Source organism: Panicum virgatum, chromosome 3N, assembly GCF_016808335.1.
Source record: "Panicum virgatum strain AP13 chromosome 3N, P.virgatum_v5, whole genome shotgun sequence".
NCBI lineage: Eukaryota > Viridiplantae > Streptophyta > Magnoliopsida > Poales > Poaceae > Panicum > Panicum virgatum.
The window spans coordinates 55,190,547-55,207,109 of record NC_053147.1 but is presented as its reverse complement, the minus strand read 5'-3'; the positions used below and the strand labels follow the sequence as shown (position 1 = coordinate 55,207,109).

At 50.6% G+C, this 16,563-nt stretch overlaps 2 protein-coding genes across 2 annotated transcripts; both read right to left on the bottom strand.

Annotated features, from left to right (window-relative positions):
• Nucleotides 1-9,651: 9,651 nt before the first annotated feature.
• LOC120667903 lies at nucleotides 9,652-11,415 on the bottom strand. Its single transcript, XM_039947892.1, has 5 exons — nucleotides 11,287-11,415; nucleotides 10,819-11,208; nucleotides 10,587-10,737; nucleotides 10,516-10,556; nucleotides 9,652-9,932 (listed from the first exon to the last, which is right to left on the bottom strand). Exons 1-5 carry the CDS (start codon nucleotides 11,413-11,415, stop codon nucleotides 9,840-9,842), a joined length of 804 nt encoding a protein of 267 aa, XP_039803826.1. The 3' UTR covers nucleotides 9,652-9,839.
• A 92-nt stretch (nucleotides 11,416-11,507) lies between these two features.
• LOC120666224 lies at nucleotides 11,508-12,309 on the bottom strand. The gene is made up of 3 exons (XM_039946011.1): nucleotides 12,127-12,309; nucleotides 11,826-12,039; nucleotides 11,508-11,732 (listed from the first exon to the last, which is right to left on the bottom strand). Exons 1-3 carry the CDS (start codon nucleotides 12,147-12,149, stop codon nucleotides 11,523-11,525), a joined length of 447 nt encoding a protein of 148 aa, XP_039801945.1. The 5' UTR covers nucleotides 12,150-12,309; the 3' UTR covers nucleotides 11,508-11,522.
• Nucleotides 12,310-16,563: the final 4,254 nt, after the last annotated feature.

The following is a 16,563-nucleotide window of genomic DNA, read 5'->3' as shown; positions in this document are numbered from 1 at the left end:
ATTTATTTAGTCATTCCTGCTGGAGTGGAGAACACAAAAGTGGAGAACACCAGCGTCGCCAGCAGCATCAGGTACTTGAGCAGGCTGTAATGGATCCCCACTGTCGTCCTTGTCTTTGCTACCGCCACTGGTTCTTCCCTCACCACCGGACGCCACCTCCGTTGCCGGCATAGCTACTAATTAACACACTGCCGGCGCGGCGGTAGAAACTCTCAAGCTACACTGTGATGGCGCGTAGATTGTCAAGACCAAGACTTTGATCCCGTGGAGGAGTTTGGCAGCATTCACCAAAGAAATAAATAGCAACCGATCGAGGTCGATGACATATGGATTATATCCGGAGATCGAGGTCGCGAGATCAGTGGGAGCTCCACATGCTACAGTAGATAGCCGTTAGGCTATCTCTGATCCCGTGCTTATTTAGTATTTCTCAGAAAAAGAAAAATGCCCCACCACTACTCAACCTGTACCAGATACAGTCACTTGTTTGGTAGTCTGCACCACGCCTGCATCAGCACCCGCAGATGCAGCGTGCCGTGTTTGGTCGACCGGAAGGAGGCCGGAGCCAGGACGAGCGGGTGCATCGCGACCTGATTTTGCTGCACGAGCGGATACGCTCGATTTGGCCTTCGCTCCGGATGCAGGCGCATTTCGTCCCTCGCCTCGCCTCTCCCGTAACCGTCCGCGCCTGTTGTTTCGCTCACCTCCCCCATCTTCTACCCCAACTCGCTTGCCCCCTCCGGTCCCTGACCTCTGGAGCTCGCCGCCGCAGTCAGGGCGGCCCCTGACCTCGTGCCGTCGCAGCATGGGTGGCCCCTGACCTGACGCCGCCGCATCCTCATCGTCGGGCCACCACCCTTTGCTGGCACAGCTCCCCATCTTCTCCCCCAAATCGCTCGCCCCTTCCGGTCTACCCGAGCTCTGGAGCTCGCGCCGCCGCAGCCAGGGCGGCCCCGACCTCGCGTCGACGCATCCTCGTCGTCAGGCCCCCGACGTCGCGCCACCGCCCTCATCGTCAGGCCACCGCCCTCCGCTGGTACGGCTGGGTCCTCTCTCCGACCAGACGCAGGCTGCGCGGCGTCGAGCATAGCGATGGGCGGCGCCGGCTGGCTGGCGGCGCAATAAGGTAAGACCAAGCAAGCTTCTCACGGCGGCGCAGTGGATGGTAACTCTACCATATCCTATTGCAAGGTAAGCATATCAATCTGTGCAGCCTAACAATCACAATCTCTGATGAACCTGTTTCCATCTATACAACCTACCAAACACAGCTATGTGTATGCACTCGTCCTGGTTCAGGAGAGCCTGGCTCCTCTGAGATGATACGGGAAGAGCCATACAGGCTACCAAACGCGCCCTAATTAGCTTCAGAATTTAATTAATTAATAAAAAATTAAGGTTATTAATTATAGGAGTAGAAAAGTCATGTCTTCTCTAGTCATATAAACTTGTAGGCAACGTATGCCATGGAAACCGAATTTGTATGTAAACTATAGAAACTCTAATTTGGGGCATAGGATAGACATCCAACGGCACGGGGGTTTAGTAATTTTGCACTTAACCGTCCGTCTCTAATTACACTTTTGCAAATCCATCCTCCTACCTCCATATGAAAAGCCCCCCTACCGTTGGATGTCTATCATGTGCCTCAGATTAGAGTTTCCATAGTTTGCACATAAATTCGGTTTCCATAGCACGCTCCCAAACTAGTAAGGCTGGTCGCAGCGGGTACTAGGAGCCCTACGGTACCCCGTGCTCCAGTACGCATATAACGTAAATTTTGCTGTAGCGGCTACTGGGAACCGAACGCTATCTTCCCGTTCGTCCAGTTCGGGCGCCATATGCAGCGCACGCAGCGTACGCCCGCAACCGCCCCACGTGGCAGCGGGGCCCGCCCACAAGGAGGACGAGGTGGAGCCCGCCCTGTACATGGTCCGGTTGGAAACCAATCCAACCCGTAAACCAACCCATCCCAAGCCGCGTTAGAAGTCCAGTCCGGGTTGGATTCCATCTGGTTCTAACCACGCAACCCGTTAGCTCCTCCTCATAGCCACGCCACTGTACCCCGCAGCCGCCTCGGCATCACCCACCCGCAGCACCATGAGAGGAGGCCCCGGGGGTGGGTGGGGGGGGGGGGGGGGCGCTAGAGATGCTGGAGGCCGCGCGTGGATTGGCTGACGTCCGCGGTGCTGTTCGTGGGTCGGGAACCTCGTCATCGCCACCATCGCCGTGGCGTCCAGCGGATGCCGCCGCCGGCCTCCTTGCTGCGCATGCCCAGGGACGAGCGGCGGGGCCTCTTGCTGTGCGCGCCCAGGGACGAGCGGCGCGGCCTCTTGCTGCGCGCGCCGTCGATGGCCGTGGACAGCCTCCGCGCGTCGCTTAGCTTCTCGCGCCTCGACCTCGCCTCCGACCACGTGCTGCTCTTCAGCGACGACATCGGAGCCCCGGAGACGAAGCCGTCGTCCCCCAGGCGCTGTCGGCGATGACGATGCCGGGCCAGCACGGGACGGACCTCGCCGCCGACCACGCGCCGCTCTTCGGCGATGACGTCGGAGCCCCGGAGACGGAGCCGTCGTCCCCCCGGGTGCTGTCGGCGATGACAGTGCCGGATCGGCAGGGGACAGCGGCCACGAGCCCACGAGGCCGAGTGCGAGCGCGGCGAGTAGGCGCACATCAAGAGGAGCCGGTCGGAGGCCGCCGTGGAGGCGGCGCCTAGCAACAGCAGCAGCCGGCGCCGACGTCAAGGCGGATGCGGAGGGCGGCGGCCGAGGAGGAGCCGGCGGTGGAGGTGGATGCGCGCACAGATGACTTCATCGCAGATTAACCCATGGAAACCATGAAACCCGCGGAAACCAAACTGTTGCACTGCGCCTCCAGTGGGTTGGGTCGGATTTTACCCATAAACCGTGTAAACCGGACCATGAACAGGGCGAGGTGGAGCAGCTACGGCGTGCGGCACCGGCCACGAGCAGGAGCAGGAGCAGAAGGCGGCAAGCTCTCCTCTGCCCGTCGGAGCGTCGGGGAGAGGGAGGCGGCAGGGGCAGACCTCGCCGGCGTGGCGCGCGCCGGCGTGCGGGGCGGCGGCGCGCTGGGAGAGCCGCTGCGGAAGGGGCCAGCGCCGGGAATTGAGCCGCATCGATGTGCTCATGGAGGCGCTTCCCTTCATCCAGTCATCGGCGTCGAGCTGCAGTTCCGCAATGGCCTCCGCGTAGGCCATGGAGGTCGGCGAGATCCGGAGGTCGGGGGCCGGCACTGGAAACGAGCCGGGCAAAGGAGACAGTCGGTCGACGACGCCGGCGTAGAGCAGGGCTCGGACTGGGCAGCGCTTGCGAGATCCGGCGTGGAGAACGAGGCTCGCCGCTGCGAGGAGATGGGTCGCGCCTGCTCGGTGGTGCGTTGGACTCCAGCGTGGAGAATGGAGCTCGCCGCCGTGGGGAGGGCCTGCCGCCGCCAGACCGGAGATGGAGCAGGAGGAGGGAGGCGGGCGAGCGCCGGTGGCGCATTGCGTAGTTCGGAGGAAATTTCTGGAGAGATCGAGATTGGGAGAGAGGCTGTGCGGTGATGGCCTGGTGGGTGGGGGAAAAAATAGGGAGGAGCGGGCCCCACTGTGAATGTGGTCCATTTCTCAGTCTATGGGTATAGGTGGTTTGAGTAAAAGAAAGAGATGACTAGGACATAGAGTATGGGATATAAAATATGACGAACGCGGGACGAATGTGATATAGTGAAGAGAATCTTAATGACTAAGACAGAATATTCTGTTTAGACGATGGATTTGGAGGATCACCACTGCGGTCAGCCTAAGCAAAGTCCACTTCTCCGGTCAAAAAAAAGGAAGAGCAAACTCCACTTCACATTCTAACTGCACTGGTTGCACTCTGCATTGCATATGGCGTAACAAGCGAAGTGCCAGCCGAGCAAATGGCGTCTTCGTCAACACTGGCCTTGTTTGGAATGCGCTCGAGCGCTAGCGCGCTAGGCCACGCTACCGCGCTGGGCGGAAGCTTGTACCAGAAGCTTCAGATATTTGCTATACGTACACAAAGTGAAACCACACTGCTCTCCGGCAAATGCTGCTTCAGCTCCTGCGTCTGGAGAATTAAACTGATATGAATTACAAACAGCGTGACTGCACATAACTAACGGCGTTGATTGTTCCATAAAACACGTTACAACTCCAACATTGGTCGAAACAAATAAAACATTCATTATTGTAATTAAAAAACAACTCAAACATTGGTACTAACAAATACCACGTACCCCTCACACACGGCTAGCACGTTCAGCCATCCGGCACCCAGCGGCTATTTCAACACGGAGTGCATTCATGTCATCCTCGTCTCCCTCTACGGCATCATGACATGTGTCCTCATCTACATCATCTATGTCCCAGGATTCATCGGCATCCTCCAGATGATAGTGTATAACATCATTGTCATTCTCCAAATTGAAGTTATGTAGTGCACAACATGCCAAAATAATTTGAGCCTGTCTGCGCTCCGAGTAATGTGGAAGACCCAATAAAATGCGCCACTTCATCTTCAACATACCAAATGACTGTTCTATCACCGACCTAAGGGACGAATGTGCTCGGTTAAATATTTGTTCCATACCTCTAGGACGAGGCGCCCGTTTCCATACTGCCAGATGATACGTCACCCCCTTGTACGGTGCCAAAAAACCACGTCGGTTTGGGTATCCGGCATCCACAAGGTAATACTTGCCTGCAATATGGATTAGTGACATACATTACAAAGCAGATAGCAAAGCCAAGGCGCCAAATTAATTACAACAGCGCCACATACCTTGAGGTGGATGTGGAAACTTGTCACCACACCTCTCCATCGCCTCCCTAAGGACTGACCAATCATGTGCTGATCCTGGAATCCCAGCTGCAACAAATGTGAACCTCCGGTCGAAGTCACATATGGCAAGCACATTCTGAGTTTTGTCATTGTGCCTATTGAAATACGGACCCTGCTTGTTGCCAGGCACAATGACTCTGATATGTGTTCCATCAATGGCTCCAATTGCATTGTTGAACAATGGAGCGTACTTATGGTTTCCTAACTTTGGGTGCACTGAACCAAACTCAGAGTCCTTTGGTTTTACTATGTCGTTGGCTAGCCTCCACACACAATCCAAGACATGATTGAATTTTCTACTTATTGTCTCCATTGACCTTGTAAACTTATCCTCTGCCTGCCTCACAGGTTCAGGCGGCCCAACCATCCACAAGAACATGGCTAAAGCCTCTATAGATGCCATTTTGCGTGTTGACTTCAACCCATATGACCTAACCAACACATCATGCAGCATCTGAAGACATGTTGGGCTCATCCTAAACATGTTGTAACAAGAGTTCTCATTTTGAAGAGTTCTTACTACCCACTCATGTCCTGTTTCAGGTGGTCGCCTAGGTGGGTTTTTGCATAGATATTTTGTGTAATAAAGACCAAGTATGACAGCCTGCCTCACCAGTTCTCTTCTTCTCCTGCTTTCTTCACGTGCGGCTTTCACAGCAGGAATGACCCAATGATTCCTTCCGAATACATCAGCAAGTGCTCTATCCACTGCATCTGTCTGTCCTGAGTCCGCTGTATCTTGGTGCACGTCTTCTGTTGCCATGGGACGAGCACCTTGTGATGCAGATGGTGCTCCCCCAACTCCTGGGAAGTCAGCATTGTCTGCAGTACTTGAAGCCTGCATTGCCAACAACAAATAAACACATAAATGTGACATATAAGAACCATAAAATGCAGCACCCATAGAAGCATGTAAATCATAATCTGACTATGTGAAGGTGCAGGAAAATTGAGAGGGTCAAGTCCAAACAAGGACTACAACACATAGCATAATGTCATAATAAGCAGTACACAAAGACAATGCAAATGGAGAGGTTCAGTTCCACGAATACAATAGAATCCCAAAGGTTCAACTACAACTAAATAGTACAACACATTACACAAGGCGCTCCTCCGGAGAGTTAAACCATCTATCTAGAAATTTTGGATCCGAATAGGCATTATGGATCCATGCAAGGCGCTCGTCCGGAGTTTTAAACCACTTGAATACAACTCTCCACTTGGCTTGCTGGAACACATTGGTAAGGAAGAAAAATTCATGGCTGCCTGATTGAATGCCACATTCAATTGCCAAATCCAAACAATGCATGATGTCGTCCTCCTCTTCCTTCTTGATCTGCACAGCTTTGTCCACAATCTTGTGGGCCTTATCATCTTTGTTTTCCGTAGTGACAACAAGCTTCTCCAAAAGTTTGGTCACTTTCAGCTGTTTCTTTCTTGCCGCAGAAACATTTGTGCACAACCCCGTCTTAGATGGACTAGTAGCTGTAGAGTCCGTGGCCTTTGCTGTTTTTGCTTTTTTGGAAAGACTGGTACCGGTAGATTGTGTTGCCGCACTGCTTGACCTTTTCCTGCTGGCTGAAGTGTTTGTGGGACTTAATGGATCAGCAGAAGAGGGCGCCGAATCATCTGTAGGTAACATATTTGCCCAATCAATGATGCACTCTTTGAACATATCAAACAATTTGTCCTTCCAAGGTGGGATAGGCCTCCTCAATTTGGCAACCTGATCTGGAAACTTCTGTACAATTACAAATGCACATGTATGTGAGTAATCCTGGTACAGTTACGTTCATATAGGTTTAAATGGTAATGAGAGTCCTATTTAGGCTATTCTGTACCTGTTTGACTTTGTTCCAAACACAAGTGGGCGCGTTGTAACGGTTTAGGCTTACAGAAACCCCAGTATGCCTATCCATATATGAACAAGCAGCACAAAAATTTTTGAGGTACCTTGCGCGGTTCTGAAACTGCCTGATTTTATGCTTCAGACCCATCTTTTTATAGAAGGCCCTAACAATACCGCGGTATCTTGCTGTGTTCATTATACCACGATCACAATTGCCTAGTTGGGACTGTTGTATCCACAAGTTGCAGAATATATCTGTGTTTCGATCGTCCCAATTTGCGTCCGACGTAGGTATTCCTCTCTATGAAGGAACACAAATGGAACGTCCGCGTTAAGTAAGCTACTAATCAGAGGTGCAGGTTGCTGTCAACTAAGGAAAAAAAAATGAAGTTTTGTACTACTCTGCAAGCCATACTGACTAACTACTCTGATACGTGATATGTGTGCAGGTAGTCCAGGAAGTCCTATTTAGGCTAAAATAGTCAAGTTCAAAAATGTAGATGCAACTTTACCTATATCTACAAGACAACAAAATGAATCTGTAGCTCAATTTGAATATTACTAAACAATGTTGAACAGATTGAAAGTATTTGCAAACAAATTGAAGACATTGAGCATACTTCACACAAAAAAAAAGTACCTGCAGCACTTTAGAGAAATAAGCAATACACTTGTGCACTATAAAATTGAGTAAGACAGTGACTCAGTGATTTCCGGCAAAAATCAGAGGTGCCTACTAATGAAGTATTGTACTAATCAAGCAGAAGACAGAAATAGGGCCTCACCAAGGAATCATTGTCGTCGTTGGCGTCGTCGCTGTCGTCGCTGCCGTCGTCGTCGTCATCATTATCTGCGTTGTCGTCGTCTGCGGCTAACTCGGCTTGGGCAGAGTTTTTGTCGTCGTCAAGGTTGATGGGGTGGCGAGCTGCTGACCTGGTGCGTGAGGTTCCCGCCCCTGGTGAAGGTGGGACACGGGCTGCGCTGCGTCGACGGCCACGTCCGGGAGGCCCTTGACCATCCTGACCTGCGGCCGAGGCATCTGCGTTCATGTAGTACGGGAGGAAATGCGGGTCCAGCAGAGGTGCGCCGCTGAACGATGGCGCCCGAGGATCCTGCCCGGGTATCACAGGCATTTGGCCTTGGAACCCAGTGTAGGGCGACGGCGGAGGAAATGTGCTGCCGAAGGCCGGTGGCTGCGCATAGAAGCTTGCGTAGGCCGCCATGTGTGGATGGTTGACGGGGAACGACGCCGGGTGAGGAGAATTGCCGACGAAGGGATGGTGCCACGGGGGTGGGGGTAAGGGCGTGAACCCCCCTGAGTGGCCGCCGAAGGACTGTGCAGATGGTCCTGCAAGGCCGGACGCCGCGCCTGGCGGCTGCAGTCCGGCGGAAGGGGATAGCGCCGCCGGACGAAGCACATCGGGGTCGTCCGTTGCAGCATGTGTGCGGAGCTCTGCGCCGACGCTGAGGGTTGCAGACGGGTTGAAGGAGCCTTCGCCGGGGGTCGGGTCGCCGCGGGACATGAAATCCCCAAACCGAGCTTCGCCGGATCCACCCATTTCGTCCATGCGGAAGGAGTAGCCGGTCGTAGCCTCGCCAGATATGAGCGCGGACCTCGGGGATTTGTAGACGAAGGCCTCCGACGGCGATTTCCGGCAGGGGTGGTGGCCGGCGGCCGGAACCCTAATGGGGAGCCGCCACTAGGTATGCCCTGGGCGATTTCATGGCGGCCACAGAGACGGTCGCGGCGCTGTTGCTGGAGCCTGTGGAAGCTGGAGGACGAAGCTGCAGGCGGCGTCCGGCGAGCAGGCTGCTGGCGGCGCGGGGTGCGGGGTTGGGCGCGGGTGGGGGGTCGGGAGCGGTAGGAGACGGGTGGGGGGTCGCGTGAGGCGCTAGTTGGGGTTCTCCGCTGGGGTACGCGTTGGCTTGTGCGGGTGGGCCCAGTGCGCAGGATGCTAGGATTGTAGCACGATATGCGTTTGGTTTGTCCTGGGGAAAGGATCGGAGCATGAACCAAACAAGGCCACTAACCAGTAACCACATGCCCATAGGTACCTAAGTCGTTTACCCCCCTCTCTCTGCTTATTATTTCCCAAATAATGTCAAAGCACCACTACTCAACCTGCACCAGGTAAAGTCACTTCACAATTGATCGATTAATTATTTATAAATTGACAAGGTACTATATTGGACCGGAGTACAAGTCAAGTACAAGCAAGCAAGTATTCTCTGGTTCCATAAACAAATCAGTCCACTTCAAATCTAACCAAGCTGCATCTGCACTGCATGTTCTCTGCATATGGCCTGACTAGCAAAGTGCCAGCCGAAATATATACTGTATGGAGCAAAATGGCATCTTTCACTACCGGATTTCCAAACTTTGCCGAGTGTCAGTTACACTCGGCAAAGGACAGGTTACACTCGGCAAAAGAATCCCACGGCAATGCGGACTTTACCGAGTGTCGTATCACTGGCACTCGGCAAAGGATTTGCCGAGTGCCCTGGCACTCGGTAAATAAGCCACGTGGCGCCACCCCTGGTCCGGCACTTTGCCGAGTGTCTAACGGCAGACACTCAGCAAAGTTTGAAGTTTTGCCGAGTGTCCTAGTCCGACACTCGGCAAAGTCCCCGCGCCGGGGGGGCCGCCATGTGGCCGCTTTGCCGAGTGCTGGATTCTGGCACTCGGTAAAGTGTCCGCGTCAGTGTGCGGCCACGTGGCTATTTTACCGAGTGCTGGCACTCAGCAAACTTTCAAATCTTTGCCGAGTGCCAGTACTTTAGCACTCGGCAAAGTTGCTGCGCTGCTGACCTGGGCAGGCCCCTTTGCCGAGTGTTTTGGCTTAAACACTCAGCAAAGTGGTGAATTTTTCTTTTTTTGTTTCTGTTTTCTCTGTTTTTTCATACAAATACGACATAAATATATATGAATGCAGGTCATTACAGGCAGTTATAGTCCATCACATATAATTGACAATTACGAGAATGGCATCGATACAAATAACACAGTCCATCACATATATCACAAGTCCAATACATAACACGAGTCCGATACATAACACAAGTCCATCACATAGAATATAGTCTGATACATATAATAAGTCCAATACAGTAGTACTACAAGACACTCACTGCTCAGGTCTGGGGGACCAAGATGGCCACTGGGCCGCCGGCGAGTTCTGGTCCGGAGGAGGATTGTTCGATGCGTTCCACGACTGATTCTGCAAATAGGAACATATAAATTGAAGAAGCATAACAAAAATATAATAATATCTACAAACAAAGCATACTCATGGGGCCACAAATAAAAAGAAGAGTCTGTGACTATTTTATGTTCTACTATTATACACATAGGCCACAAATAGTCAAAGTCCAAAGATCATGGACTCAATATAGCAGGTTGCATAATGGACAGTACAAGAAGAAACAATAAGAACTATAAGCAAGCTGGATGTCCAATTGTGAGCTTCTAGTTCCTGTGTGTGCATCTTAAGTTCTTGACATTCAACAGTGGCCACATTAGGACCAACTATTTGTTATTGAGCAGGATATGTATAAAAAATTCGTTTGTGTCCACAACCTCTAAGCTCTACAGGTAGTTCTTATTAACTGTGAGGAATACACAACGTATCATAATTCAGAAGAGCACAAAAATCATATACCGCTACCGTTTTCCCTTATCGACGCAGTACTATGAAGATTAAATATCGAGCTGAACGAACGAGATCTGATTCTGCGGGATTGCCAATAAATTGAAGAAGCATAACAAAAATATAATAATATTTACAAACAAAGCATACTCACGGGAGTGTCAGAAGGTCCTGCAGGAAAGTAAGGCTGAGCTGGTAAGATGAAGGGAGGAAGCGGCATCGCATAGTTCATCGACGCGCCAAGTCCTTGCATCCAGGTGACCATGCTCTGCAACATAACCGACTGCTCCTCCCTCAGCTTCCGCTCCTGCTCCAGCTCGGCCTCGATCTCCATTTGGCACCTCCTCTCCTCCTCAAACTTTGCCTCCATCTCGGCCTACAAGATTTAAAGCTCCATGTTACAATACGAAGCAAAATTTCATTTTAATCATAGAACGGCAACTAAATCTAAACTAACCTGTCTCTGGTACACGCTAGCCACTGAAGTCTCAGGCCGTAGGCGTATGGGCGGGGTCGAGTCGGTGGTACTTGCCCTAAGCTGCGAGAGACTGGGCGTACTCGCCGTGTCGACCAAGCTGTTGGCGATCAAGTACTGCCCGTGCTTCTTCCCTTGTCCCGCCCTCATGATGGCTTCTCCGGAGAGTGGCGCGGTGGTCGAATCCCAAGTCTCCCCGTGGAGCGCCCTTCCCACCTCCGTGTACGCATTGATGCGCGCGTGGATGCTTGGGTTTGTGTATGCCTTTGGTGGAGCCGCCGGGTTGTAGGCCGCGTCCGACTTCGCCCTGCCCATGTGAGACATGGCGTACGCCGTGAAGTCGTTGCAAGACTGGCCTGGATGAGACTCCGACTGCCAAGAAGTCAACAAGATGATTAGTAAGAATTAAAAATATAGTTTTAGAAAGAATGAAGAAATTAGTGAACTTACCCAAGTATTCTTGTACTCGCCGAGGCTAAGGCTCCCTTGATGATGTGCCGGACCCGACATCATCAAGCAGCGCTCCCGGCATAAGGCGTGCTGGCGGGCCCAATCCTCGCTGATCCACCTGTCCACCATCATAGACCAGCACTCAGCCTTGTTTGCACACCAGTTCGGAGGCACCTAAACGTAATAAAGTGCATGACATATTGTATTATCAAATACAAGATAAATGAATAGAGATGTCATTTATTTACCCTTAAGTACTGGTCTCGCGTGAGTAAGATGTCCCTTGCGGCTGGTTTCTTGACACTCCTCTTCTCGTACTCGGCGCAGTACACAACGACGGCCTGGATACGCGCCTCGTAGTGCATGTCCTTCACCAGCTTGTAGCAAGCCTGGTGAGCCAGCTCGTTCGCCCGGGCCTCATAGCCTTCCTCGCACCTGTAGAAATCCTGCATATATACCCACAAGATAATTGCAATCATTATTCCAAAAATTGAAACAGAATGCGATATTTCAACCATTTTAGTACGACGATGACTTACCCACAACTCCCCGACCACCCGCCTCGCTTTGGTGTTGAAGTTCCTTCCTTCGCGATTAGTAGCGTCCGGGCTGGCCATGTTGTGGTCCCACGTGTATGCCGGCTCCAGCACCCCGGCATGCATCACGAGCCCGGGGAAGTGCAGCCGGCACAAAAGACCCAAGATACCATTGGGCTTCCGTTTGTGCTCACCAGGCTGCACAAAAAACCACCCCCTGCAAGAGTGTTTAAGGTAAAATTTTAATTAGTATTGCAATTTTAAATATATGTAATGCATAATAAATAAGTACTAACATACTTACTTAGGCTCTAGTGGCCGAATCATCGGGCGTCTCGCTAGAGGTATCGGACGTCGCGGGAGTTGCGACGGTCCACGCAACCACACCACCCGCTCATCTCCTGCCGCCCCCTCTTCGGCCTCCTCCTCGTCCTCCTCGTCCCCCTCCACGTGCTCCTCCTCCTCGCTCCCCTGGTCCTCCACCCTCTCCTCCTCCTCCTCCTCCTCGGCCTCTACAGGAGAAGGGGTCCTCTCCCGCCTCCCCCTCCTCCCACTACCTCCTCCTCCACCCCTCCCTTTCTGTCTCCCTTTCGCTCCTCCTCCTCCACCACCTTTGCGAACACTACGGCTCCCGGACCCCTCGGGTGCGTCGGACCCACTACCGCCTCCTCCACCACTGCCTCTGTACAAGGACAGCGCGGCAGCGCGGGCGGACAGGCGGCGGCGGTGTGTGAGCCAGGGAAGGCCGATTTGGATAAGTCTTTGCGGTGCGCGAGGATTTGCCGAGTGCCGGATCAGGTTTGCAAAGTGCCGGATCAGGTTTGCCGAGTGCCCGAGATCTGGCACTCGTCAAAGCCATTTTCAAAAAAAGGCAAACAACTGATTTGCCGAGTGCTGGCTCAGAGGGCACTCGGCAAAATCATCCTTTGCCGAGTGCCAGGTAAGGGGGCACACGGCAAATAACTTTTTTTAAATCATTTTTTGACTCCCTCTCTTTCTCGTTTCAGCATATTTTCAAAATTTGCTGCAACATACTTTGGAAATATCTTGTCAAATTTACTCCACAATGCATATTCCAAAAATTACCAAAATTAACCATTATTTCATGTAGTTTTAGCTCCACTTCCATTTATATAAGTGCAGAAAAAATAATAATTATCAAACGGATTCAAAAAATTACCAAATTTTGACATGATATGATCATTGATGTCTATTGGCTATACAAAAATTTTTAGAGGCAAACCACAAATCGACTGTCACTTTCACTTCAAATCATACCGCACCATTCTCAACAATTTTGAAACTTCTTCAAAAATGTTCCAGATTGTGAGCAACGTACGTGACAACTTGTGCGAAACGTTGTCAATTTTTTTACCATAGCCTCCACATAGGATATCTTGACATCTTGTCAAATTTCATGATTTTCGGACTTCGTTTGCTTTTTATAGAACTTAAAATCCGCTCGGGCACGCGATCGAGGTAGTGTTTCCTTAACAACATGTTTGAAATTTCTTTTGATTTCATAAATAAGTCCTCAATGTTGGTTGAATAGTACGAATATAAATTTTCTACTAATTTTTTTCATATATTTGAATCACTTGCAGTTCAAATTTGATTTGATTCAAAAATTGATGAAAATACAATTAATTCATAAAATATATAAAATACATTAAAAATACACCAAATTTGAACATGGAGTACCACATGTTGTATATATTGGGTAAAAAATTTTTTGAGGTCTACAATGGAAAAAATTTGAATATTTGCCGAGTGCCAGAAAAATGCACTCGGCAAAATGAACTTTGCCAAGTGCCAGAAAAAAACACTCGGTGAAGATTAGTTTTTGCTGAGTGCCTGACGACCGGCACTCGGCAAACACTAACGGCCGTCAGCCAGTTTGACGGCTGGCGCCGGCGGCGGCCACGTGCTCAAATTTTGCCGAGTGCCTACCCCGCGGCTCTCGGCAAATGTATTTTATGCCGAGTGTTGGACTTTTGCCGAGTGCTGGAACTCGGCAAAAGTGGAATGTACCGTGTGCGTAATCTTTGCCGAGTGTCTGGGAATCGGCACTCGGCAAATATGATGTTTGCCGAGTGCCCGTGGTTTGGAACTCGGCAAAGAAACGAGCACTCGGCATATATGCCATTTCCGGTAGTGTTTCTGAATACTAATTAACCACTTTTGGTCTTCCAAGAACCGGCTACGTGCGGCACTGCAAAGTCATCAAGTATATATGTTACGGATCTGATTACCCTTGCAAAAAACAAAAAAAGTGTAAGATACATGCAATTATACTTTTTAGATAAAGAATGAAAACATCCAGCCTCTAAGTCCGTAGACGTACACAGCCTAATTATTACATAAAACTAAAAAAAAGAAAAACTTTAGTACATGAAGATCAGTACTAAAGAATTATTGAGTTCACTCTTCACCGTCATGGCTTGGTGCTTATTTAATTTGCTAGTAATCTAGCAAGCACATAATCCCAGATAATTGACGGAGAGAATTTCAACTCGAAGTCGTCGCCATACCACAACATGTCTTGTGGTTTTGTTTCACAGAACGAGCTTCTTCTCGATGATGCTCCCTAGAGGTCTTCTTTGACTGGTTGGTAACCAAGAATTATGGTCATCACTGTCTTGATTTCCCAACCTCAGGCCAATCCAAAGAAGAAAGCTGCAAGATCATCACCTATGATCTCCAAAGACGATCGCTCCTGAGAGAATGCGACGCTAAACACGCCACCGACGTCCATCCATAGTTGGGATAGGCTTTCACCTGGAGATCCAACACAGCAGGGACAACACCCCATAGAGGTGAAAATTGTTGTCACTTGCCTTATGACACCAAGAGAAGATCGCAGCAGCAACTGACAAATCATCATTTAGACGAGTAATCTTCAGTTACATGACTCGAGATTTGGCCATCTCATTCTGTTGCAATTGCCACCGAGTAGCATGAATCTGCAGGCCAAATTCTTCGGGGACAGGATCAGAGTGTGGCGGTGACGTGAGGAAAGTAGCCCGCCTCCTTCAATCTGTCACGCGTGAGGAAGACCCCGATCTATCCTAACAGAGGAACGACTGCCATCGTCGTTGACCCACCGTGTTCGATCTTTGCACAAGCAGCAAATATCATGGCCTACGCAAAGGACTGCTGAGATGCCCGACTAGGGTTGCACGCCGAGGTGGTCCACGATACCAGAAACTGGCACCATCGGATAAGCACCGGCGTCGGTCACCACATCCAGATCTACCGAGATGGTGCCGGATAATTCGCCTCCCCTTGTAAAAGGGAGTGCGCGGTGGCGGCGGGGTAGAGAGCTCTTGGAGGGAGCACGGGGCAGAGTTCTACACGACAGGGAACACCATCGCGTTTGGGCCACCGCCGCCATTGACATGCAATTATACTTAGTGACCTAATGTGAACATTTAATTGCCACTCCCAAGGCAGAAACTGGTTCAAAAAAAATGAAAAGATTCAAATGGAAATTAGATCTTTTCGTACAATAAATATATAAGATGCTATAATGAAACCTTGTATTTTAAAATTTTTAACATACACTTTTGTGTTACATGAAACTAAAGCAAGCTTGTTGTAAGAAGTGGCCTATTAAGTAACAAGACCGTCCTTGCATAAATTCAGCACCGCCAAATATAAAAATACATGAATTCAAGATGATGGAAAATTAATCAATCACACAATTGCCATCAAGAGAAAATGAAAGCGTTGAGAGCGCTCCTCCAAGCGATCGAAGACGACCTCGCGGAACTAGGTGATCTTGCCGCCGGCGATGGTAACAGCGCTCCTTCGGTTGAGCCGACTACACCGGAGCCAGCGGAGAGAGGTCCATCGGGTATTCCATTCGAGCAGGGGGCGGGAAGAGCGCGCGCATAGGTTGGAGGGTAGTCGGAAGTTGGGCTGCAACCGGTCCAGCCCGCTAAGGCAGATGCTGGGCTGCATAGTCCACCATGGCTGCCGTATAAATCCACGAGTCCTGCACACTCCGTGAGTTCCCTCCTCCTTCCAGTCCACAAACTTTACAGCCACAGTTGTGTTCCCAACCCTAACCCTAGGTTGGAGCATATCTAGCGGCGGAGCCAGGACGTCAGGGTGTGCGGGGTGATAACAGTGAGCGGCCACCCCACTCCCACTTCCCTCTGTGAAGCAGGAGTAGGTTGGTCGATGCTCGATGGAGATCAACGATCGTTTGTTCAGATTGTTCAATCCAAGCCTCAAGTCGAGATGTATGGAAGAAACATGTTCGAGAACAGAGACAGGGATGGGCCAAGCACGGGCTGCAATGGTCGTGGTGCCGGATGAACTGGAGCTCGAACCGGATACGACTGAAATTGGGGTCGGGGACGAGGAAGAGGATGGGGGGCATGGGATCTGCCTGGGAATGGACCTTAGTTCCAGAAACCAGCAGTCCCGACAAACACCCAACATGATGGTGGTCCAGGTAGAAGTTGATCTAGTTCCAATCTTCAGTTTGATTTGGGCCCTCTGTAGCCTGAGAAACAACAACTGCAACCAACTGGGATTAAAACTTCTATATAATGGTGCCTAAAGATCTGAAAAATGATGAGGGATCCAACTCAGAGTCCCAAGCTGAAGAAACTAAGCAAAAGAGACAAGAGATTTTAAAAGGAAAGCAGCCAGTAGAAAATGAGAAGGCTTAGGGAGCAATACCAATTGATAAGAGAAATTCTAATACAGTGCCCAATTTGCAGCCAGTAAG

Excerpts from the sequence above, each read along its gene's own strand:
- LOC120667903 (XM_039947892.1), bottom strand. The coding sequence starts at position 11,415 with ATGGTGGACAGGTGGATCAGCGAGGATTGGGCCCGCCAGCACGCCTTA. Across the intron at positions 10,557-10,586 it reads ACTTGGCGCGTCGATGAACT|CAGCTCAGCCTTACTTTCCT; the intron begins ATGCGATGCCGC and ends CCTTCATCTTAC. Across the intron at positions 9,933-10,515 it reads CAGGACCTTCTGACACTCCC|AATCAGTCGTGGAACGCATC; the intron begins GTGAGTATGCTT and ends TCCTATTTGCAG.
- LOC120666224 (XM_039946011.1), bottom strand. The coding sequence starts at position 12,149 with ATGATTCGGCCACTAGAGCCTAA. Across the intron at positions 12,040-12,126 it reads ATTCGGCCACTAGAGCCTAA|GGGGTGGTTTTTTGTGCAGC; the intron begins GTAAGTATGTTA and ends ACACTCTTGCAG. Across the intron at positions 11,733-11,825 it reads GGGTGGTCGGGGAGTTGTGG|GATTTCTACAGGTGCGAGGA; the intron begins GTAAGTCATCGT and ends GTATATATGCAG.